Source organism: Opisthocomus hoazin, chromosome 2 (genome assembly GCF_030867145.1).
Source record: "Opisthocomus hoazin isolate bOpiHoa1 chromosome 2, bOpiHoa1.hap1, whole genome shotgun sequence".
NCBI classification, from domain to species: domain Eukaryota; kingdom Metazoa; phylum Chordata; class Aves; order Opisthocomiformes; family Opisthocomidae; genus Opisthocomus; species Opisthocomus hoazin.
In genome coordinates this window covers 114,551,590-114,576,896 of record NC_134415.1, presented here as the reverse complement: position 1 = coordinate 114,576,896, position 25,307 = coordinate 114,551,590, and the positions used below count along the sequence as shown (strand labels likewise).

The 25,307-nt window shown below is 43.5% G+C and overlaps 1 protein-coding gene across 2 annotated transcripts in view; it reads left to right on the top strand.

The window, feature by feature from the left end:
- Nucleotides 1-25,307, top strand: part of MBOAT2 (membrane bound glycerophospholipid O-acyltransferase 2) — a 104,190-nt gene that overhangs the window by 43,588 nt on the left and 35,295 nt on the right. For both annotated transcript variants that reach the window (XM_075414812.1, XM_075414811.1), the window contains one exon: nt 24,649-24,744. Coding sequence is in view for 1 of the 2 variants with exons in the window: in XM_075414811.1 (XP_075270926.1) it covers nt 24,649-24,744 (96 nt within the window). In the remaining variant the exon portion in view is untranslated. The remainder of the gene's footprint in view (nt 1-24,648; nt 24,745-25,307) is intronic.

Genomic DNA, 25,307 nt, shown 5'->3' with positions numbered 1-25,307 from the left:
ACTTACAGTTGATGCTGCTTGAAGTAGAATGCTTTTTCTCATGACAACTTCCATTGATTCTTTTTTCCCCATCCTATTTCACTCTATGCTTTTCTCATTATCTTTGCATCTCCAGAGACGAAGTATGACAAGGTTCTGGCACTCAGCTGAACTCACTAAAGCGAAATATGAAGCTTACAATTTGTTTTTAGTTCTGTGCTCTTCTCACAAGACTGCCACCAACTTTTTTTTCTTCCTTTTGCCTCTCTGTAGTCTGAATGTGTGTGCTGGCATAAAACTCTAGATGAAATAGTGTTACAGCAAACGGTATTTGTCCCTAACACATTGCAAAAGTTTCAAAAGCATTTTATCTTAACATTTTTTCAAACTAATGCCATTTAAATTTTCTAAGTAACAAAAAGGCCTAAACAGAATATGTTTTCAGACTAATACTGTCTTTACAGAATACTTTCTCAACTATTCCAACAGCTGAAAGTGGGATGAGAGTGATTACTAGTAGAGCAAGAGCATTTTAAGTGGTTTTAGAGGTAGGACTGAGTATTGAATAGTAATTCAAATATAGCCCTGGCTGGAGAGATACCTGATGGTCTTAAGATCAAGCAATGAGGTTTAGTCACAATTTGAAAATGTAACTGTGTTTATATTGCTTTTATTTTGCCTTAGTTATTTGATTATCAAGAAGTTTTGTTTTGTATGAATGGACAAAAGCTGTTTCAAACCCCTCATGGGGGTGTTCTCATTACTCTGGTCTGTGACTATATAGATGCCCATGGATTTTGGTGGCCAAAATGGTGTGAAATTCTGTTTGCTTAACAGATACAGTCTATTTCCCCTCACATTCCTGAGTCACTAAGAAGTGTCATAAACCCCAAACATTGTAAACTGCGTTTTTGGGGTTTTTTTAAGGCTAGGAGAACAGGGCATGCACGTTTAGCTGAAACTTTTCTGCAAATTTGGTTTGTAATGAAAACGCAGAAAGGAAGCTTAACTGCAGTGACACTGCCAGGCATCCCAGTAATGAATAATCGGAGAGTGTGCACTGTGTGCCTGTATTACAGAGTAGTTTGTCTTGACTGCTATACTATATGTGTTTTTTTCAAAGTCTTGATGTTCCTGGCAAGTTCAGTGTAGGAGCTTCTAGATGCATGCTAAATTTCTGTCTGACTGGCAATCACACTATTTTAGGCCTGAAGGGTTATACTGTGGAGTTTAACATGCTTAGAATGAAATTAGAAGTTCTCTTCTATCTGAAAATTAGTGATTTTAATGAACTTGTACACAATGTGTACATTGCTATGTGTCAGATGCTTTCTAACAAAACTTGTATTTGACAGGTTTAGTGTTTCGGTGTTACAGAATCACAGAATGGTAGGGGTTGGAAGGGACCTCTGGGGGTCATCTAGTCCAACCCTCCTGCCAAAGCGGGGTCATCTGTAGCAGGCTGCACAGGACCGCATCCAGGCGGGTCTTGAATATCTCCAGCGAAGGAGACTCCACAAGCTCCCTGGGCAGCCTGTTCCAGTGCTCCATCACCCTCAGAGGGGAGAAGTTCTTCCTCATGTTCAGACGGAACTTCCTATGCTTCAATTTGTGCCCGTTGCCCCTTGTCCTGTCACTGGACACCACTGAAAAGAGCTTGGCCCCATCCTCCTGACACCCACCCTTCAGATATTTGTAAGTATGTATTAGGTCCCCTCGCAGCCTTCCCAGCTGATGTCAGGGTGGTTGAAGTCCCCCATGAGAACCAGGGCCTGTGACTGTGAGGCTGCTTGCAGCTGCCTGTAGAAGGCCTCATCAACCTCCTCCTCCTGGTCGGGTGGCCTGTAGTACACACCCACCCTAATGTCACCCGTGTGAGCCTGTCCCTTAATTCTAACCCACAAGCTTTCAACTTGTTCCTCATTTGCCCCCAGGCCAAGCTCAATGCATTCCAGTTGCTCCCTCACATATAGGGCAACTCCACCACCTCTCCTTGTTGGTCTGTCTTTCCTAAAGAGTCTGTAGCCATCCATGACAGCATGCCAGTCATGCAAGTTGTCCCACCGCGTTTCTGTGATGGCGACCAAGTCGTAGCCGTCCTGCTGTATAATGGCTTCCAGCTCCTCCTGTTTATTGCCCATGCTACGTGCATTGGTGTAAACACACTTGAGCTGGGCTGTCAATCTCACCCCTGGCCTTGGCACGCCAAGCCTACGCTCATCCCTAGTGAGCTGGGCAATATCCCCTTCCCGCTTCGAACCTAGTTTAGAGCCCTCTCAATGAGCCCCACCAGCTCGTGGCCAAGAATTCTTTTTCCCCTTTGAGATAGCTGAGTTCCACCTGTCGCCAGCAGGCCCGGTGCTGTGTACACCTCCCCATGATCAAAGAAGCCAAAATTTGGCTGATGGCACCAGTCCCTGAGCCACCTGTTAACCAGGTGAGTTTTCCTGCCCCTTTCAGTGCTGTTCCCTGCCACTGATGGGATGGAGGAAAACACCACCTAATAGTTCCTATAATAGTGACCATAAAGGAGTTCAGTGAATCATAATCTTTAATACAGTTACTAATAGCATGCCCTTGTGACCTAGGTAAGCGTTTCTATTCGTGTTTTATAGATGGGGCAGTCAGAGGGATTGAAATAGCTTCATAAATTTAGCTCCTAAATATGAACATCCTTCTCTCTAAATTGAAGAGCTATGAATTTGATGGATGGACAGTTTGGTGAATGAGGAATTGGTTGGATGGTCACATCTAGAGGGTAGTGGTCAATGGCTCAATGTCCAGATGGGGTTGGTGACAAGTGGTGTTCCTCAGGGGTCTGTACTGGGACCAGTAGTGTTTAATATCTTCATCAATGACCTAGAGAGCACCCTCAGCAAGTTTGCAGACACCACCAAGATGAGTGGTGCAGTGGATACATTTGAGGGACAGGATGCTATCCAGAGGGACCTGGAGAAGCTCGAGAAGTGGGCCCGTGTGAAACTCATGAGGTTCAACAAGGCCAAGAGCGAGGTCCTGCCCCTGGGTTGGGGCAACCCCCGCTATCAGTACAGTCTGGGGGGTGAGAGCAGCCCTGCGGAGAAGGGCTTGAGATACTGGTAGATGAAAAGCTGGATGTGAGCTGGCAAAGTGCGTTCACAGCCCAGGCAGCCAACCATACCTGTCCTGGGCTGCATCACAAGCAGCATGGCCAGCAGGTCGAGGGAGGGGATTCTGCCCCTCTGCTCTGGTGAGAGCCCACCTGGAGTCCTGCATCCAGCTCTGGAGCCCCCAGCACAGGACAAACATGGACCTGTTGGAGCAGGTCCAGGGGAGGCCACAAAAATGATCCAAGGGCTGGAGCACCTTTGCTGTGAGGAAAGGCTGAGAGAGTTGGGGCTGTTCAGCCTGGAAAAGAGAAGGCTGCGGGGAGACCTTATAGCAGCCTTCCAGTACCTGAAGGGGGCCTACAGGAAAGCTGGAGAGGGACTTTTCACCAGGGCCTGTAGGGACAGGACAAGGGGTAATGGCCTCAAGCTGAAAGAGGGTAGATCTAGACTAGGTAGAAGGAAGAATTTTTTTACAGTGAGGTTAGTGAAACACTGGCACAGGTTGCTCAGAGAGGTGGTAGATGCTCCATCCCTGGAAACATTCGAGGTCAGATTGGATGGGACTCTGATCAACCTGGTCTAGTTGTAGATGTCCCTGCTCATTTCAGGGGGATTCAGCTGGATGACCTTAAAGGTCCCTTCCAACCCAAACTACTCTGTGATTCTTTGATTTATACATTAGGAATTTGAATGCCTGAAGAACTGTATAAATGGGAACCCTTGCATTTGTGAACCTTGGTTTGTCACCCACTTGTAATTGTACAGTGAGTCTGTGGTGGGTCTCCGAGGCTGCTGGAGTTCCGTTCTCTTCCTTGACCATTCTGCCTGTCTGTGCTGAGTGGTGCTGTGGTGAATTATCTAATGTGCAGTGGGACCTTCACCAGCATAACAGTAGTAATCTACCTCTATATGTGTGTAATGTGTCTTTCTTGCTGTGAACAAATAGGTATAAACTATTTAATGTAAATTACTTTTTTGACTGTTGCTCGAAGTTTATCAAACCTGCTTCTAAGTTATAATATTTGGTTTTTAATAGTCTAAATAGTTTTTCACTGCATACTGTCTAGAAATATTATTAAAAAGAAATTCAAGCATATTTCCTAATTCAGAGTAGTTCTAGTCATGAAAAATACAAATCAAGACAAATTCTGTTCTCGGTCTCTTTTTTTCATAGTTCAGGTTTAAAATTCATAAATGTCTCTTTAGAATTCTCTTGTGACTTTTGTGTTACCTGTAGATAAAGGAATTAAAGTAATGAAAATTTTCACAAAGGAATCTTTGAGCTGGCAAAATGATTGCAGATACATTCCTTGCACCTAACGTGCAGCCTCCAGGCAGTCCTGCTAGCAGCAAAAGATTTTATTCATCGGTAAGTCAGTGTTACAAAAGATTCGGGAGAGAAAACTGCATTTGCTTGGATGCCCTGTTTGTGACGAGAAAAAAAAAACCTGATCTTAGCTCGCATAAAGAATGGCTCATTGTGTTTGGTCATATCCCTATCTGTTGGGTTTGTGTAGCAAGGGGCTGCAGGCGTGGCTTCTGTGAGAAGCTGTCAGAAGCTTCCCCCATGTCCTATAGACCCAATGCCACCTGGCTCCAAGATGGATCTGCTGCTGGCCAAGGCTGAGCCCATCAGTGATGGTGGTAGCATCTCTGTGTAACATAGTTAAGAAGGGGAAAAAGTTGCAGGAGGAGAGGAGTGAGACTGAGACTATGTAAGAGATACATGATACCAAGGTAGGTGAAGAAGGAGGGGGAAGAGGTGCTCCAGGTGCTGGAGCAGAGATTCCCCTGCAGCCTGTGGAGGAGACCATGGTAAGGCAGGATGTGCCCCTGCAGCCCATCTAGGTCCACAGTGGAGCTAATATTTCTCATTATCCTGCTCTGATTTGATTGCTGATAAGTTAAACTGTTTTCCCCAAGCCGAGTCTGTTTTGCCCATAATGGCAATTGCTGAGTGATCTCTCCCTGTCCTAATCTCAATCCGCGAGCTATTCTTCGTATTTTTTTCTCCCCCCTCCAGCTGAGGAGGGGCAGTGATGGAGCGGCTTTGGCAGGCACCTGGCGTCCAGCCAGGCTAAACCATGACACCCTACTTGTACAAAATAGGATAAACCGGGAGCGTGAGGAAAATTCCAGATAGTCGGTGAACATGAAAAGTGCTTGAATGCTAAGAGAAAGAAATTGATGATGTAAGATCAGTTATTATTTATTTGCTTGGGAGAATTTCAAGTGACTGTTCTCAATTATATAAATTCAGTGAATTGAAAGCTGAGGTCTGTAGTGAGTTTTAGGAAATATAAGAATAATTCAGGAAGGTAGTAGAACACCTTGATGAGGAGTGTTGGGCAAATGGCACTAATGAGTGTACGTACAGGTGAATAATAATATTGATTTCACATCTCAAAGGAAAATTGATGAACAACCTGACATTCCTTCTCCTTCTTACCATTGACACAAAAACTTCATTTATACAGAAATGTAGCCTCTTCCACTAGTGTATACTGTGATTAAATCTACCTAAAGAGTTTCTGCTAGTTGACTTTATACAATATCTTGTTAGGCACAGGACATATGATTCTTTTGGCTGGAAGAAACCGAGCAATTCTGATTTTTGTAATTTTTTTTACTTAATTGTGAGATAATTTGATTGCTCTAAGCATTTAGAGGACAAATTTTGAAGGGCATTAGAAGATCACAAACAAGTGGTCTTCTGCATCTTTACTGAAGAGCAGGGAGATTACGAAGCAGAGTGCAAGGCATTCAGTGCCTAGGGTAGGCCGAATGCGCAGCTAAGTTCACATGTGTATTGAGACAGGATCAAGACAGTAGCCAAGTAAATTGAAACTAAAAAAAAGTGTATATAATTATAAATAAGTATAACATACTCTGAGAATACGATTACTTCCTAATTTAGAGGTTATAGATGTAGTTTTGAGTAATTGCTGTTTGCCTGGGGTTAACATATGACAGTTCCATGAGTGATTGTGCCATGACTTGGACTGTCATTGAGTAGTTAATTTTCTTTTTTTCCCATTGTTATCTGGAAAAAGGAAGAATGTTCCAAAAATAAGTGCAAGGCTACTTTCATAATGAGTTCTGTGTATACTTGCATGCAACGATCTACAGGTACTGATTCTTCCTAACCATCAAGCCGAAGTATTTCCTTGTGAATGTACAGCAGGACTACTGTATGCCACAAATAACTGCTCTGCATAGAGCTCACTTTTGCTGAGGGTGAGTGTTGTGCCATCCAATTTCAATTCCATATCCTTCTTTTCATGGAGTATCTCAAATTCACCAATGGAAATAGTCAATAGTGTTTCTGTCATGTGGGATAAAAGAAATCTGAATGAAAGTAGAAGTTGCTATCCTGTATTCAGGAGTAACATGCGGTAGGCTTCACCATGGAGTGAAGAAAATGGAGCTACCACAAATTTTCGCCAGGGTGAGAGCAGGAGGCAGCTGCCTTGGATCTCTACATGTGATTCTGCAGGAGCAGTATGACAAATACTGTGACAGTGGTAAAGTTGATGCATCATGTGAATGTTATATGCATTGCCATGCATTGATTAAAGGATATAGAAGATAAGAAACTGTTGTGTGATTATGATGCTTTAATTTAGTGGGGGAGGAAGAGAAAATTGGATAGAGATGAAAACAAGTCATCTGAAGGGGTAGGTCTTTCCAGGTTAAAGTAATGTTAAGTATCAGAGCAAAGCAGGCATTTCATTTAAGTTGTATATTTTAAGTAGATGTGATTTTTCAGAAAAGCTTTTATTCCAGGTGTTGTGCTGCCAGAGATGTGTGTCTGATTGCAAGATGATGTAAATAGCTCAGGAAGGAGTAGGGCTGCAGCTTTGGTGCTGGCCAGACCATCTGTGGGGCTTGCAGTTGGCTCAGGGGCCCGCTGAAATCGAAGAACTGTTTGATTCTTTCCTGAAGGTGAAGCGAGAAATAGGGTGGGGAAATAGCATACCATCATCTGCTCTGATAAATACCTCTGTGAAGGAGGGCGTTTTGTTTTGAGAAGAGGTTTAAAAAGGAATGCAGCTGTCTTCTGGATGTGTTAGGGTGTTCACACAACACAAACTCCTGGCTTTCCTTTGATATTGGAATCACTCAAATATTCCATTCTTGTAACTAAATTTGATTCCTGTGGACTTTCACTTTGCCTATTCCACCTTGCAGGGATCTGGGTTGTTTATTAATCTGCGAGCTGCCCTGGGTGCTTGATTCTGGCTGCACAACCACCTTCTCAGCAAATCGCGTCCCGTATGCTTCCCAGCTGCTGCCATCCTTAACACATGCAGAAAATGTCTCCTGGCTGGCTGAACACAAATTCCAGCTGGCATGACTGAGCAAAACTCCCCCCTCTCTCCTGACACAGTTGCAGTCGTGCTGTTTCTCTGTCTCAGGTGTTGTGTCTGCAGGCAAGGATGTGGGGTCACAGCAGAGCTTGGGGGGCTGAGGCAGCTGGGAATCTGTTATGCACCTCAGCCAGGAAGGAGCAGCAGCTGTGGTGTGTGGGGATGTGCAGGGGGTCCGAGGAGGGTGTGTAGCTAGAGCAGGGTGAGGAGTGGGTGAATGGAAATAACGGCTCACTCTTATCTTCATCCAAGATGATACTTGCCAAGTACCAAGTTTACGGCAGTAACGGGTTTAATAATTGACTTCACCATGGTTTTACCAGCAGAGAACTTTTCTCTTTTACTAGCTGTGAGTTCTTGTACGAAGCTCTATGGTCCACTGAAACAAAATGATTTAGTCTTCCAAGATACTTCGTATTTAACAATTCTAGTTTACAGTTGCTAAACAGTTGTTGCTAGGGCTGTACTTCAAAGTAGTACTTTCAGTAGTCCTACTACTGTTGGTGTTCTGTAATAACATCTTTATTTCCTTAAAAATACTCTACAGAAGTTGTGTTGCTGCCTAGGTCCTTAAAGACTGTTTTCTGGCCATGTGCTCTATGGGTTTCTGCTGGTTTGCAAAAGTAAAGACACTGGGCTTGGTTCTGGTGTTAAAAGGAGGTTACTTACGTATCACGTGGGAGAAAGGAAGTATAAAATAACTTGCATGCTGTGATGCTGAAACATCATATAGCTAGGGAAATATTATATAGAAAAATGCATAGAAAAATGGGTGAACTGATGAAAATTTGCAATGCCAGCATAGAAGTGTATGTGGAACTTAACAGCTCTTTTGTTTCTGAGTTATGAGTACTCGTCTCGGTCACAAGATGCATTAAGAATCTCCTTCCTTCATCTGGGTTTTGTGAAGTGGATTCCAGCATTGGGGAGTTCTGCCTTTACATATTGTGTTGTGAAGCTGTTAGGCTTTCTTCTTTGTGTTCGTTTTTAAGTGCAATGTACTATTGTCAACTTTTTAAAATATAAAGGTCAGATCTGGTGCTCTTATCTACATTGTTTACTGTTATACTTTCAAGTGATTGCAGAAGTAGGGGTTGATGTGACACAGTTTTTACAGGTGAAAGAACTTAGGTGACCTTTCATGTCTCATCTCAGTTTAACATTAAGATTTTGGACAGGGTAAATTTTAGCTCTCAATTTTGAGTCTGATAAGGAATAAAATCAGTTTTTCTATTCCCGCCCTTCCTGGTTCCGTGTTCCTTTGGAGACTTAAAGGAAGAATAAAGCGCACAACATATTTCTTGATCCCAGATCAAATAAAAAATAAAAGCACCCTGCCCCCCCCCCTTAGTTGTAGAAGAGTTTGCTCCCTTGTACAAGAGCCTGAAGCTGATCTCCTCATCCTTGAGATGTTCCAGATGTGGTGGGAGCAAGGTGAGAGGTCAGAAAGCCAGAGAATGTAAACTTAGGGAGCATGTAGAAAGTACCAAGTCTTTAGTATGCATTTTGACAAGAATATCTGTGTTGTATTTGTTAATGTGGCATTTGGAATATAGCTTGTAGCTACAAATGGAATGATTGTTCAGTTTAACATGATTTGAGATTTACTTTACCAAGCCATTATGTTGCTGTTATGTAGCAAAACATCAAAATAAATTAGGTACACGATAATGTCTACAGCGAATCGGTAGTAAACAAATCTAGCAAAACCATCGCAAATGGTTCTGGGTGCAGTTGGGACATGAGGCTTCGTTAGATCGTGGGTTTGTGTGTCTGGTTGTACACAGGAACCCGATGCGCCTGGCTAGCTTTTTCTCTGCTGGCCGAGTAAAACCCAGCGCAGACACAAGCTGGTCCGGAGGTGTGGGCCTGATGCATGGCCAGGGTGTAGCGGCAGGCAGGTCGAGCAGGTGGCATTGGAGGCCGCGTGCAGCTGCTGTCCTGTATGTTGTGTAGGACTGCTGTTGCATCTAAATGTTGGAGAGCTCAGTCCGCTTGTTAAATTTGCTCTAAAATGGCGGTCAGACCCAAAAACCTTCAACTGAGGATTGAAGAGCACTGGGATGGGATAGCTGGATTGCTTGTTACCAAAGCATGATGGTATGAACGCTTCCTTCCCTGGAAATAGGCTCATAGGCAGTCTGGTTTTGTCGTCCCGTCCGCGGCCCCCCCCCCCCCCCCCCCCCCCCGTACATTTGGATCTCTGCTTGAAGTAATCGGAAGGGGCAGAGTAGTGCGTGGATCAGAAGGCTTCCAACTGGCTCAAAAGGATTAATATTGCTCACATTTTATAGAGTGGTTTGTTGAAATACAGAGAGGATTGGGACTTCGTTAAGGCCACACGCTTGGAGTCTGTTACTGATTATGTCATAAAACTGATGCTTGTTCTAAGTAATACCAATGGCATATGTCAGTAGTGCATCCATAGTTTGAACAGAAATTGAGTAAATAGGAATCTCTTCTCCATCTAACAGCAGGCTGCGGCAGGCTGGCTTACCGTGTAACTGTTAGACAGTCAAAGCTAAGCTAATTCTAATCAGTGTTTTTATTGGCTTGTAACTGGTGATTACAGAGTTAGAGAGATGTTTAGCTTTGGTACTTTGGACGTTTTTGTCTTGATGTATATTTTTCCCCCTGGTGTATTGCAAACAAATGCTGTGTGTTCTCACTGCATAGAGTTTAACTTCCCCGTGTGAACAGTGAAAACCAGTTATGGTCATTAGAATTAAAACAATTGATAATAGTTGCACTTTGATAAGAGTTCAGTTCTGACCCTAGAGACAAAAATTTATTTTCTTAGAGTTTTTATGCTGGTACAAGCAGTAGGAAAAACAAACAAGCAAGCCAAGGCAGCAGCTTTCAGCAGAGGGCATGGGAAAACTCAGAGGCTATTCTGTCACCTTTTCTAAAAATCAAAGCAGTATAATGTTGCGTGGTGGTCAGGTCTGCCTTTTGAAACCAAGTAATTCCACATTTAAAAAAAACGTATTATTTCCTAACATGATGGAAGGAGTGGATCATGACTGGACATGAAACCTTTATTTCAGGACTAAATCCATAGTATATGCTGAGTAGCTGGTGAAAAAGTGACCTGTGTTGCTTGGTTTGTTTAACTTTCTTCCAGCAAAATAGCATACTGTGCTGTTGTCCTTCCGCTGCATGGGAAGAGCCTAAAATAACAGAAGCTGTTACGACATCTCCCAAAGTGTGCCTTTGTCAAGGTCACAGTTCTTTTTCTGTTGCATTTTGTGCAAACAGAGATAGGTATGTTAGGTACTTGACCAAATATTTTATAACTAAGATGCTGAGTCCCTCAAAAGTGTAAAATCAAACAAAAATGCAACTCCCGCCCCGGTTATGCAAATATAATCAGCTAATGTATGGTATAGTTAGCATGGGTCCGTGTGCGGCCTGGCTTACCAGTCCGCAGATCAAAGCTCTAGAGTTTACCTATGGATGATCTTGCGCTTTCTTCGTCAGCAACCCAAAATTTCTGAGGGACACAGATAAAAGCTGGGGGTTCTGCTGTTAAATCATGGAATATAAAGCCATGGAAGCTTTATGTAAGCAGGTGCTGCTGGCTCGTTTTGTACTCTCAAATTTGTACATAGTTACACTAAAAATGTAGAAATTACAAGATCCTTCTCAAGTCTATTTGGAGCAACAGAGGGTGGTGAAGATGAGGGTGTGCTTCAAGCAAAAAGTTGATAGAAGAGTAGTATGCTGAGGATTATTAAATGTGTGGATGCTGTGTTTGAATCCAGGTCTTCAAGGTGCTGATGGTTTGAGTCTGGGAGAGCGTTGGGAAGTAGTTTCTATACTTGTTGCGCTCATCTGCTTTCCTGGGCATCTATGTTTTAGGTGAGGAACACAGTGCTGGATCCTGGGCTCGATGGAGACTTTGCCTGACGTAGTGTTGCCACCTGTATGGGGCCTTTTATGTCCTCTGTTACAGATGATGTGGTGGGCAGGATAGTAGGTGTATCACATGAAATGAGTTTATAAGGCAACACTGGATAAAAAGGCTTTGCCTGTAGGAAAAAATCAGCTGTTCAAAGAAAAGCAGACCACTTTGCATGGAAGTAGATGAGCAGCACTGGTGTGAGAGTTCTGTTGGCTCTGTTAAACCTGTGAGGATGATAAAAAAGAATAATGGTACAGGGATGAGATTGAGGTTTTCTGTGTTAGCAGAAATCGTGCTTCGTCAGCATATTTAGTGTAGCTACTCCAGTTTAGCAGTAGGAAGTATAATAGAAAACTATATATTGAATTCCATTGAGATGTTTGGAAACTAAAAGAAAGTTCATGTCATGTGAAAGAACTGAAGCCTGTATATCTGTATGTGTGTGTATATATATGTATGCATACAGATATAAGGAAGCTTTTTGGCTGTATGTATATATGCAGGTAAAAAACCCTAACGTTTAGATTCATTAATGTTACTTGACAAAAAATGACTGGACAAGAATTAATGATATAGGGTAATGCATATGCTTTGCTAGTAAGAGATTCTTTTGCATTCCTTTTGTTTAAACAGAACTAGGCAAGTTGGCTTGATGAGCATCTTCTGTAGAGAGTTGGAGAGGCTATTTACTTAGTATTTTTTGTGTATTGTAGTATCTATATGAGTATAGTAAGTAAAGTTACATTTTATATATGGTATCTTAGAATATACTTTTAAAAAACTGATTTACTTGATGTATTTCTTTTTAAAAGAATGATAGAATTTTGTGTGTAGAACTTACTAAATAATATTTAGTATGGGGGGGAATGGAAACGGGTCCCTGCTCGGGGGGGCAAGCGAATCTGCCCCCGGCCTCCCTCACCTGCCCAGTTGCCCTTAAGCAACAGATATGGGGCTCTGGAATGTGAGGGACTGGCCACAGAAGATGTGGGTGAAGGTGAGGCTCCATCCAGGGGGTTGCCTAGAACGAGTCAGACAGCCCCAAGAATTACGACTGCCTCAACTAAGAAAAAAAGGAGGGTCATTGTCATAGGTGATTCCCTTCTGAGGGGAACAGAGGGCCCAATCTGCCGACCAGACCCATCCCACAGGGAAGTCTGCTGCCTCCCTGGGGCCCGGGTTAGGGATGTTGCGAAGAAACTCCCTGGTCTGGTGCGGCCTACTGATTATTACCCCCTCTTGGTAATGCAGGTTGGCAGGGATGAGATAGCAGAAAGAAGTCCCAAGGCCATCAAAAGGGACTTCAGGGCACTGGGATGATTGGTTGAGGGATCAGGGGCGCAGGTGGTGTTTTCCTCCATCCCATCAGTGGCAGGGAACAGCACTGAAAGGGGCAGGAAAACTCACCTGGTTAACAGGTGGCTCAGGGACTGGTGCCATCAGTCAAATTTTGGCTTCTTTGATCATGGGGAGTTGTACACAGCACCAGGCCTGCTGGCGACAGGTGGAACTCAGCTATCTCAAAGGGGAAAAAGAATTCTTGGCCACGAGCTGGCGGAGCTCATTGAGAGGGCTTTAAACTAGGTTCGAAGCGGGAAGGGGATATTGCCTAGCTCACTAGGGATGAGCCCAGGCTTGGAGTGCCAAGGCCAGGGGTGAGATTGACAGCCCAGCTCAAGTGTGTTTACACCAATGCACGTAGCATGGGCGATAAACAGGAGGAGCTGGAAGCCATTATGCAGCAGGACCGCTACGACTTGGTTGCCATCACAGAAACGCGGTGGGACAACTCGCATGACTGGCATGCTGTCATGGATGGCTACAGACTCTTTAGGAAAGACAGACCAACAAGGAGAGGTGGTGGAGTTGCCCTATATGTGAGGGAGCAACTGGAATGCATTGAGCTTGGCCTGGGGGCAAATGAGGAACGAGTTGAGAGCTTGTGGGTTAGAATTAAGGGACAGGCTCATAAGGGTGACATTACTGTGGGTGTGTACTACAGGCCACCTGACCAGGAGGAGGAGGAGGTTGATGAGGCCTTCTACAGGCAGCTGCAAGCAGCCTCACAGTCACAGGCCCTGGTTCTCATGGGGGACTTCAACCACCCTGACATCAGCTGGGAAGACCATACAGCTAGGCAGGCGCAATCCAGGAGGTTCCTACAGAGCATGGATGATAACTTTCTGATGCAAGTGGTGGAGGAACCAACAAGGAAAGGTGCGCCGCTGGACCTTGTGTTAACAAACAAGGAGGGACTGGTGGAGGATGTGAAGGTTGGAGGTAGACTCAGCTGCAGTGACCATGAAATTGTCGAGTTCAGGATCCTGCGTGGAGGAAGCAGGGCAATAAGCAGGATCAAAACCCTGGACCTCAGGACGGCTGACTTTGCCCTCTTCAAGAAGCTACTGGGAGGAATCCCGTGGGCCAGGGCTCTCGAAGGCAGGGGGGTCCATGAGTGCTGGTCGCTCTTTAAACAACACTTCTTCCATGCACAGGAGCAATGCATCCCCCTGAGAAAGAAATCGAGCAAAGGAGGCAGGAGACCTGCATGGTTAAACAAGGAGCTTCTAGCAGAGATCAGGCAGAAGAGAAAGGTCCATGGAATGTGGAAAGAGGGTCAGGCCACTTGGGAAGAGTACAGAAACGTGGTCAGAGCATGCAGGGATGCGACGAGGAAGGCCAAGGCTCACCTGGAATTGAAGCTGGCAAGGGATGTCAAAAACAACAAGAAGGGCTTCTTCAACTACATCAGCAGCAAAAGGAAGGCTAGGGACAATGTGGGGCCGCTGCTGAATGAGGCGGGTGTCCTGGTGACGGAGGATGCGGAGAAGGCAGAGCTACTGAATGCCTTCTTTGCTTCAGTCTTCAGTGCTAAGACTGGCCCTCAGGAATCCCAGGCCCCGGAGGTAAGAGAAGAAGCCTACAGAGAGGACGACTTTCCCTTGGTCGAGGAGGACTGTGTGAGGGATCGCTTAAGCGATCTGGACGTCCACAAATCCATGGGCCCCGATGGAATGCACCCACGAGTGCTGAGGGAGCTGGCGGATGTCATTGCTGAGCCACTCTCCATCATCTTTGAGAGGTCCTGGAGGACAGGAGAGGTGCCCGAGGACTGGAGAAAGGCCAATGTCACTCCAATCTTCAAAAAGGGCACGAAGGAGGACCCAGGGAACTACAGACCAGTCAGCCTCACCTCCATCCCGGGAAAGGTGATGGAGCAGCTTATCCTGGAGGCCATCATGAAGCATTTGGAAGAGAAGAAGGTTATCAGGAGTAGTCAGCATGGATTCACCAAGGGGAAATCATGCCTGACCAATCTGATAGCTTTCTACGATGACATGACTGGCTGGGTAGATGAAGGGAGAGCCGTGGATGTTGTCTACCTTGACTTCAGCAAGGCTTTCGACACAGTCTCCCATGATATCCTCCTAGGGAAGCTGAGGAAGTGTGGGCTGGATGAGCGGTCGGTGAAGTGGATAGAGAACTGGCTGAATGGCAGAACTCAGAGGGTTGTCATCAGCGGCGCTGAGTCTAGTTGGAGGCTGGTAACAAGTGGTGTCCCCCAGGGGTCAGTACTGGGCCCAGTCTTGTTTAACTTCTTCATCAACGACCTGGATGAAGAGTTAGAATGTACCCTCAGCAAGTTTGCTGATGACACCAAACTGGGAGGTGTGGTAGACACACCAGAAGGCTGTGCTGCCATTCAGCGTGACCTGGATAGGCTGGAAAGCTGGGCAGAGAGGAACCTGATGAGGTTCAACAAAGGCAAATGCAGGGTCCTGCACCTGGGGAGGAACCACCTCATGCACCAGTACAAGGTTGGGGTGGACCTGCTGGAGACCAGCTCTGCGGAGAGGGACCTGGGTGTCCTGGTGGACGACAGGTTAACCATGAGCCAGCAGTGTGCCCTGGCTGCCAAGAAAGCCAATGGGATCCTGGGGTGCATCAAGAAGAGTGTGGCCAGCAGGACGAGGGAGGTTCTCCTTCCCCTCTACACTGCCCTAGTGAGGCCTCATCTGGAGTACTGTGTCCAGTTCTGGGCTCCCCAGTTCAAGAAAGATGAGGAGCTACTGGAGAGAGTCCAGCAGAGGGCTACAAGGATGATGAGGGGACTGGAACATCTCCCCTACGAGGAGAGGCTGAGGGAGCTGGGCTTGTTCAGCCTGAAGAAGAGAAGGCTGCGAAGGGGACCTAATAAATGCTTATAAATATCTGAAGGGTGGGTGTCAGGAGGATGGGGCCAAGCTCTTTTCAGTGGTGCCCAGTGACAGGACAAGGGGCAATGGTCACAAACTGAGGCACAGGAAGTTCCACCTGAACATGAGGAAGAACTTCTTCCCTCTGAGGGTGACGGAGCCCTGGAACAGGCTGCCCAGGGAGGTTGTGGAGTCTCCTTCTCTGGAGATATTGAAGACCTGCCTGGAGAAGGTCCTGTGCAGCCTGCTGTAGGTGACCCTGCTTCGGCAGGGGGGTTGGACTAGATGACCCACAGAGGTCCCTTCCAACCCCTACTATTCTGTGATTCTGTGATTTTTAGTGTTCTTGGAAGTTCAAAATAGTAAGGAATTAAAACATAATATAGCACGCTTGTACAAGAAAAGCTCTCCTATATAATGTGTTGTCCAATGTTATTTGCTTAATCTATTTTGGTTTTTTTAAAACTTAAAAGCAGAAGGTAGACGTATCAGACAATCTGTTCTGCTTTCTGTTACTTTATTACTGCAGCGTCTCCCAGACATGTCTGACTTTGTTGCATCTGTTGATAGAGAAAGTAAGGTCATTTTGACAAAGATCCTGTGAATTAGTCTCAAACGTATTCTAAATCATCATCGTAGTGTCTTTTTTTATTACATAGAGTATAACATTCATTACAGGTCAGATTGTCTTCAAGTTATTTGTAGAAATAATGATATTGTGACTTGCCTGTAGTTATTCATGTCCAGTGTAAATTATTTCTGTCACTCTGCTCACAAGAACATTACTCACCAAGTAGCAGGTCCTGTACAGCCAGTAATTTGTTTTGTTGTCGTTGGGTCAGACTTCATGTGGTTGAACTCTTAAGGGATGTTTTTGGTGAATAAGCCGTTGAAGAGGTCGTGAGACATGCAGTAAGAGTACTTTAGGTTTTAAAAGCATTTTCAGGTCTATTTTGAATTTATTAAAGTAAAGCTGGATTTGTATGAGAGTTAAGATGATGAGCAAGTTGCACTACAAACCTGCAGGACAAACAAGAAGAATGACACAAGCTGTCGTAAACCTTTTAGATCTCCTTTGGGGAGAACATGTTGCTGTACTTTCCCTGGTTAAATGACATTTCTCATCAACAAGGGATGTGATGTGGCGTGACTAAGGTGCAGTGATACCCTTGGAAGGTGAAAAACATTGTATGGGTTGCAAGTTCTGTATTTTCTTCATTTAAAAGTTTCAAGTCTTGCAAGTTTTATGTGACTTGGAGCTGGTGACTGATAGCTGGAAGATAGTTAAAATTGATAGTTATGTTTGGTGAATGCAATGTAGCAGCAAGTTTCACTGCTCATCAGTTCAGTGTGGGTACTATCTGAATGTTGATGGAAATCCCACCACGTAGGTCATGATGGCTAACATCTGTTTTGAATGATATCTGCAAGTACCCAGGTGGCTGATGGTTTGGTCAGCATATACCAAAACCAGAGAAATACTGTATAAACACGAAGGCAAGAAAGGATGCATTCATTTTGTTGCCATTCTTTCTAACTGGACTGTACTACAAAAAGTTAGATTTTGATTTGGAAGAGGATATTGGGAAGGGTAGCACATGCTGGGTCTGATAGATGTTTCTGGCTTTCCTCAAGGCAAGGTGCCAGTTGGACATCTGCTCAGATGTCATAACATATGATTTTTTTCTCCATTATTTATGTTGGGAAAGCTCAGTCCCTCCCCTAACAAGGTGTTATCTATTATTCTGTTAAAAGCATTGAATACTTGTAAAACTTTCCTCTCTCCCCACCAATTAGGGCATAAAAGCTGTAATAGCGGTTGCGTCCTTTTGGGTTGCGTCCTTTTGGGTTGCGTCCTTTTGGGTTGCGTCCTTTTGGGTTGCGTCCTTTTGGGTTGCGTTCTGTTCCTTAGGGCTTAGTCGTGATGCTTTTTTGTATAATTAACCGTGGCTGAACTGCCTGTTAGCCCCTGGCTAACATGGCTGGGTTTTAGATGTTTAGAGAAATCAAGGGGAGAGAAAAACAGGAACTCATAGTCAGTAAGCTCTGGAACCAGAACTGGAGTTTTATGTGGAGGACTGAAAAGTTCGTACCCATGTTTGTGAATCAGGTTCATTATACGGAGATGTCCCCTGTATTTGCATGAGTGATCAGAGAACTTTGGATCTTGGTTTTGATCTTGGTTTATGATCTTTGTTTTTCTATATGGATAGCGTGATTTACTGTGAATGGTTTTAGCAACTTTGTTACATCCATGTAACCTGAAGGACTTCGTGAATCTTGAACATATTACTTTAACTAGAAATACAAGTTTATATAGTTGTAGCTTCTGTTTCCCTTCTTCTGGGAGGCAGGAGAGAGGAGAATGTGATTTCCCTCCTCTGTCAATTTTAGGGGACTCTGGGGGCTTGGCATATTATAACGGACTTCTTTTTTCCCTATTTTTTTCCTTTAATTTTTCTTTTTGTACAGACAAACATGCATAGTTTTGCCTAGTTATGTGTTTAGTAGTGAAGAATAGGTTTTGTTACTATATTTAGAAAACAAGAATCTCCTGATTTTACTAGCAGGGAAATTAAAGTTGATTCATTGGTAAGATGAAAGAAACAAAATATTTCAGAAACAAACAGAAGTTAACTGTCAGTTAAAATCATATTATAAAATGATAGTATGTTGCATGTTATAGAACTGGGGGTATTTTCAAAATGCGTAAGGGAAGTGAAAGCAGAAGTTCTATGGGGTTTTTTGGTGTGTATGTTTTAAAGGTGGATAAACATGTATGTTCATCTGGTGTTTTTCTGAAAACGCTACCTGATCTGATATACGTGCTACTATGATCTGATGGTGATTTTAATTTTTACCAATGTAATAAACTTTTGGGGAATTAATTATTTCCTTTGGCCATTTAATTCCTAAGTCTTGCCATATGTTTCTTGTGATTTTTTTTTTTTTTTTAAAATGGACATTGCTAATGGTAAAACCGGCTGTGTCCAGAAACAGTCCTAGTTTTCTTGTGAGCCATTTCAAGTAGTGCTTAATTGTTGCTGTGTCTTTGCAAAGTGTATAATATTTTTTCCTGTTTGATGTGGACTCATTGATCTACCACATGGCAGTGTATAATAATTCTACTTAGATTTGAACGTCAAGCTTTGACATAATAATGCCAGGTTGTGTCATGTTACAGAAGCATATTTCTCACTTGCACATAAAACAAATACTATTTTGAAACAGTAGGTTTCACTTAATGCAGGATCAGACTTTGTAATTTTGTGTATTGACCTTCAAGTTACTACTGAAGATGTTTAAATATGTAATATGTTCAAACTTGCAGTGCTGAAGCATTAAAAAAAAAAAAAATGTAAAAAAACAATTCGGAGAAGCCTGTCTCTTCAGGTGTAGCTGTGATGCATGGTTGTGGCCTAAAGTGTGAGAAGAGTCTGTGTTATCTTCTGGGATGTATTATGTGGACTGCTGACACGTGATACTGCAGAGGTGCTGTCACACAATGTGTATGACAATGTGTGCTCCATTCTTTTTTCATTCTGTTGTACTGTCACTGAAGCCATACTTTGGATGGGAGTGCTAATTTACAAATTCTTGAGAATTCAGGTACTTGGAGCATAATACTGGTTTTGATGTCAGAGTCTGTTACACTTCTGTCTAATCAAAGCTTTTAAATTCAACTGAATTCAGGTGCTTTTTTGAGCTGAAATGTGTTTTCAAACAAAATTCATTGCTTAAAATTTAGGACTGACTTTGGCCACGATGTGGTAAGACCATGTTAGGTTTAAAGGTGAGCATGAACCTCTGTATGTTCACAAGAACAAGAAAATAATTGAAATTGTTATGTTGGAATGCTTTTCTACTCTTAATTTTTAACTGTTTCTGATCTCGAAGAACTGTTAAGACACGAAGACAGGTACTCAGCATCAGGAAATGTGATAACCGGGCTGTCTGTAAAGTCCTGGTGCAGTGTCTGGTCTATGTGCGTTGGTGCAAATTTATGACCAGATTATGTAAGGATTGCAAAGAATAGTAGCCTGGAGGTTGATCAATATTTGAGAGTGTGAAAGGTAAGAAGTGCTGTTGTCATTGGACACTTGTTTAAGAGAATCACAGAATGGTAGAGATTGGGAGGGACCTCTGGAGGTCTTCTAATCCAACCCCTCTGCTCAATCAGGGCCAGCCAGAGCAGGCTGCCCAGGACCATGTCCTTGTGTATCTCCGAGGATGGAGACTCCAGAACCTCTCTGGGCAACCTCTGCCAGTGTTAGTTAACCCTCACAGTAACAAAGTATTTACTGATGTGCAGAAGGCACCTCCTGTGTTTCAGTTTGTGCCCATCACTTACGGTCCTGTCACTGGGCACCACTGAAAAGACTGCACGTCTTTGCACCCTGCCTTCAGGTATTTATGCACATTGATGAGATCGCCCTGAGCCTTCTCTTCTCCAGGCTGAATAGTGCCAGCTCTCTCAGCCTTTAGTCATAGGAGAGATGCTCCAGTCCCTCCATTATTTTATTGGCTGTTCACTGGACCCAGCACTCCCAGATGTGATCTCACCAGTGCTGAGTAGAGAGGATGGTTCACCTCCCTCCACCTGGTGGTAATGCTTTGCCTAATACAGCCTAGGATGCCTTTAGCCTTCTTTATCGCAAGGGCACGTTGCTGGCTCATGTTCAACCTGGTGTCCACCAGGACCCCCAGGTCTTTCTGCCAGGCTGCTTTCCAGCTGGGTGGCTACCAGCATATTGTTGGTGCCTGGGGTGGTTGTTCTCCAGGTACAGGACTTTGCACTTCCCCTTGCTGACTGTCGTGAAGTTCCTGTCAGTCCATTTCTCCAACCTGTTGAGGTCCCTATGGTAGCAAGACCCCCTGGTGTATCAGCCACTCTTCCCAGTTTGGTGTCATGGTAACAAGTGGTGTCCCCCAGGGGTCAGTACTTGGCCCAGTCTTGTTTAACTTCTTCATCAATGACCTGGATGAAGAGTTAGAATGTACCCTCAGCAAGTTTGCTGATGACACCAAACTGGGAGGTGTGGTAGATACACCAGAAGGCTGTGCTGCCATTCAGCGTGACCTGGACAGGCTGGAAAGCTGGGCAGAGAGGAACCTGATGAGGTTCAACAAAGCCAAATGCAGGGTCCTGCACCTGGGGAGGAACAACCTCATGCACCAGTACAGGCTTGGGACGGACCTGCTGGAGTGCAGCTCTGTGGAGAGGGACCTGGGTGTCCTGGTGGACGACAGGTTAACCATGAGCCAGCAGTGTGCCCTGGCTGCCAAGAAAGCCAATGGCATTCTGGGGTTCATCAAGAAGAGTGTGGCCAGCAGGACGAGGGAGGTTCTCCTTCCCCTCTACACTGCCCTAGTGAGGCCTCATCTGGAGTACTGTGTCCAGTTCTGGGCTCCCCAGTTCAAGAAAGATGAAGAGCTACTGGAGAGAGTCCAGCAGAGGGCTACGAGGATGATGAGGGGACTGGAACATCTCCCCTACGAGGAGAGGCTGAGGGAGCTGGGCTTGTTCAGCCTGAAGAAGAGAAGGCTGCGAGGGGACCTTATAAATGCTTATAAATATCTGAAGGGTGAGTGTCAGGAGGATGGGGCCAAGCTCTTTTCAGTGGTGCCCAGTGACAGGACAAGGGGCAATGGGTACAAACTGAGGCACAGGAAGTTCCGTCTGAACATGAGGAAGAACTTCTTCCCTCTGAGGGTGACGGAGCACTGGAACAGGCTGCCCAGGGAGGTGGTGGAGTCTCCTTCTCTAGAGATATTCAAGGCCCACCTGGACAAGGTCCTGTGCAGCCTGCTGTAGGTGACCCTGCTTCGGCAGGGGGGTTGGACTAGATGACCCACAGAGGTCCCTTCCAACCCCTACTATTCTGTGATTTTGTCATCAACTAACTTGAGGGTACAGTCCACCCCATTATCCAGACTGTTAATGAAGACATTAAAGAGGATCAGACCTAGTATTAGCCCCTGGGGTATGCAGGCAGTTACTGGCCTCCAACTCAACTTCGTGCTGCTGATCACAACCTCCTGGGCCTGGCTGTTCAGCCTGTTCTCGATCTGCTTGGCTGTCTGCTCATCCAGCCCATACGTCATCAGCTTGAATGTGAGGATCTTACAGGAGACGGCACCAAGAGCTTTTCTGAAGTCCAGGCAGACAATATCCATTGCTCTCCCCTCATCTACCAGGCCAGTTATTTCATTGTAGAAAGTTAACTTGCTGTAGCAGTTGGAAGATGTTTAAGCCACAGGAACCTGCCAGTGAAGAAGTTAACCTTTAAACTGCCCTACATGTTTGACTGTTCCATAATCAGGTAGCATTGCTGCCTTAGTCTGTGTTCCTAAGTGCAGGACACTACAGCTTTGGTTAAACTACTTGTTTTAGCTATAAATATAATCTTTTCGCCTTTCATGGAACACCTGTGGTTAGATTTCTAGAAGTACAGAGCACGTGTGTGTGTGACTGAAATGTACTGGTGATGTCCTTTCTGTCAACTTTAAAAAAGATAGGCTGGCCCAGGAATTGACCCTGCATCTACCGAGTTTGGTATTCAGACCCACATAATCCCCCTTATTTCTCGGTTTCCTCATATGTGTAGAAATGAGGACCACCAAAATTCATCGTAGGGAGGAATGCGATTTTCTGGAACACTTGAATGCATGGAGAACAACTGAGGAAGTGCTTATGGGGAAATCCCAGACTTTTTGAGTGCAGCACATGGAAAGTATGCAATAAGTAAAATCACTGGATGTATCTTGAACTCGAATGCGAAGTCTTTAAAAGATATCAAGAGCAATGGCCTGTTTCTTCAGTGAGGTAGGAGTTTGCAGTTGCATGTTCATGTAATACTGCAGAACTGTATCGTAATGGCTAGATAGAAAAGAGCCTCAGGTTTCCTGACTCCTCAGTGCTTTTGTCATTTTAGGATATTTTAGTTTTTCGTCAGTTGTACTTACCAGCATAGCTTTGCTGCTTGCAGAAGGAAGTCTTCATAATGTTTTATTTAAAAACAGCATAAATGTTTTATGACATAAGCTGTATGAGGTAGAAACTGGTGTCTGTTTTCTTCCATCTGAGGGTGTATAATGTATTAATACTAATATATTAAGTATGCTTGTCCTAATAAAGTATGTACTGCTGCGATGGACACTATTTTAAGTTATGAAAGCTGTAGTTAGCATCACTTTTGTAATTCTGTTTATTCTAGACCTATTGAAATATACTGGGATTAGACTGTTGTTAATAAATACATGATCTTACCTGTGGGGATAAAATGAGATTCTATTAAAGGAAACTACAGTATTCTAATTTTTCTTGGCTTTTCAGTGAGGTATTTGTGGGCTGGTGTGTAGGTATCTCTACATGTAACAAGTTACTTCTAATCTGGAGTTCTTTAGTGTGTAAATCAAGAGGCTGGTAAAGCTGAAAATCATACTGAATTTTTAGTGAATGGAAGAAGTGGGACTGATCTCAGCATGGGTGAACTAAACCCATATACTTCTCATTCATGTGAAACCTGGGTGATTGAGGGGGGGATAGCTTTTTTCATTCCAAACTTTTTTGGAAGAGTTCTACATTATATCATATTCCTGGTATCTTCAGTCCACTACATGCTATTTAATTGTGTTAATTGTTTTTCTTGCTGAAATAATTAAGTATAATTATGAGCCAATTATGGTGTAACTTGGGATTCTTATAAACACTTCTGTACCAATTAGCCACCCAATATAATATCTGGATTATTATTATTGATGAAAACAAAATAAACTATTGCTAAAATGGGCACCTTAAACCTTTTATAAGAACAAGTAACAAGTGTGGTTTAATGTAACTACTGATATATAAGGTAATCGGTAATTTGAAAGTTGGATGTTTTTAAATATTAAATTGTTTATATCTAGCACAATTCTTAATTAAAGGTTAAACGCTAAGTGTTGTCTGTGGTAAAAATAGGTATTGCTTTCAGAATGAAGAATAATTTTGAAGGCTTTAGAATTTATTATGTTAACACTTTATTTGCAAAAATACTTATTTGGGGAAGTAAGGAGAAGCATGTTCTAAGGTATTCCTGTAGTGTTCCTCACCATTTCACCTAAATCCAGTCCTAGTAATGATTTTCCGTTTTTGGTGTATGAATATTTTCATTCGAACTGTATTTTGAATGTATAATATGGTCTGCTGTAGGGGTTGCACATTAGTCTTGTGCATATGAAACAAGTGCTTGATTTCATTACCATGAATGTTTCCTAAGTTACATGGAAATGTTCAAGACTGTGAAGTTCATACGTATAGTCCCAAGGAATTAGTTAACTTCCTGCTGGCATTTGCCGTCCTTTTTAACTGCAAAGAGTAGCTGGCACATTCTGTGAGGTGTATTGGCAAATCAGTTCTCATTAGTGTACTGTGGTAAATCTTAAAGGGGGGAGGGAGAGAATCCCAACCCTGACCTGAAAAAATGGTGCGAAAAATTAAATTTATGATACTTATGTAAGGTGGTGGTTCTCTGTGTTTTTCTTCTATTTGCTGAGGATCAGCTTTAACAAGAGCCCTAAAGGCATCCTGTTCCTTTTTCACTCAGATATGTTTTAATATATGTATTTGAAAAGTAATTGGCTTTTCCAGTTCCTTTGAAAACGGCAGCAGTGGGATTTGTGGTGCTGAATTTTGAATGTATAGAGGTGCATTCAATGGAAATGATGTTTGATTTATAATTTGTCAAATTTCTATACTCATAGGCAAAAATTGACTTTGAACTAAAAAGCTTAACAGATCAATTTTCTCTTTATAGGACTTCCAGTTTCTACAGTGGCGCTTTAAATTATAGCTCCTATGCTTTATTTATGTGCATAAATATTTTGGCTAATGACAACGGAATTTGTAAGTTAGTACTGCACACTTTTTTAAAAAGTCTATGTGCTTGCATATAATAAATATTACCAAAAAAACCATGGTCAGAATGAAAGTGTAATTGCATGCTCCAATTGTGTAATATTTACTAGAAATAAATGGAGACCAACCTCTACTTAAAAGGTAGTTTATTCAATGGGTAAATGCTTATGGTTTTTAATTGAAAATTTTTTTTTTTCCATTTTCTTTCCAGGTATTGCTTTGTTTTTGCTTTGGGATACCTCACTGTGTGCCAAATTACTAGAGTCTATATCTTTGATTACGGACAGTATTCTGCTGATTTTTCTGGGTAAGGAGAAAAATAGTGTTTCCGTCTTGTCCTCCTAAGTGATAATGTATCTGTTGTTGGGATTTTTTTCCCCCAGGTTAAGTGTGTCAACCTTTAAATTTTGGGAGAAAGCTGCATAAGTGCTTGTGTGTTGGCACGCATACAAATATATATGTACCTATGCTGTCATAGAACGCTTAGGGTTGGAAGAGACCTTTAGAGGTCATCTAGCCCAACCCCCCTGCAGGGATCAGGGACATCTTCAACCAGACCAGGCTGCTCAGAGCGCTGCCCAACCTGACTTTGAATGTTTTCAGGGATGGGACCTCCGCTACGTCTCTGGGCAACCCGTTCCACTGTTTCACCACCCTCATTGTAAAAAATTCTTTCTTATATCTAGTCTAAATCTGCCCTCTCAGTTTAAAGCCATTATTCCTTGTTCTGTCACCACAGGCCCTGCCAAAAAGATTTCTTCCCTCTTTCATGTAGGCCCCCTTTGATTACTGAAAGGCCACAATAAGGTCTTCTGGCAGCCTTCGCTTCTCCAGGCTGAACAACCCAGCTCTCAGCCTTTACTCACAGGA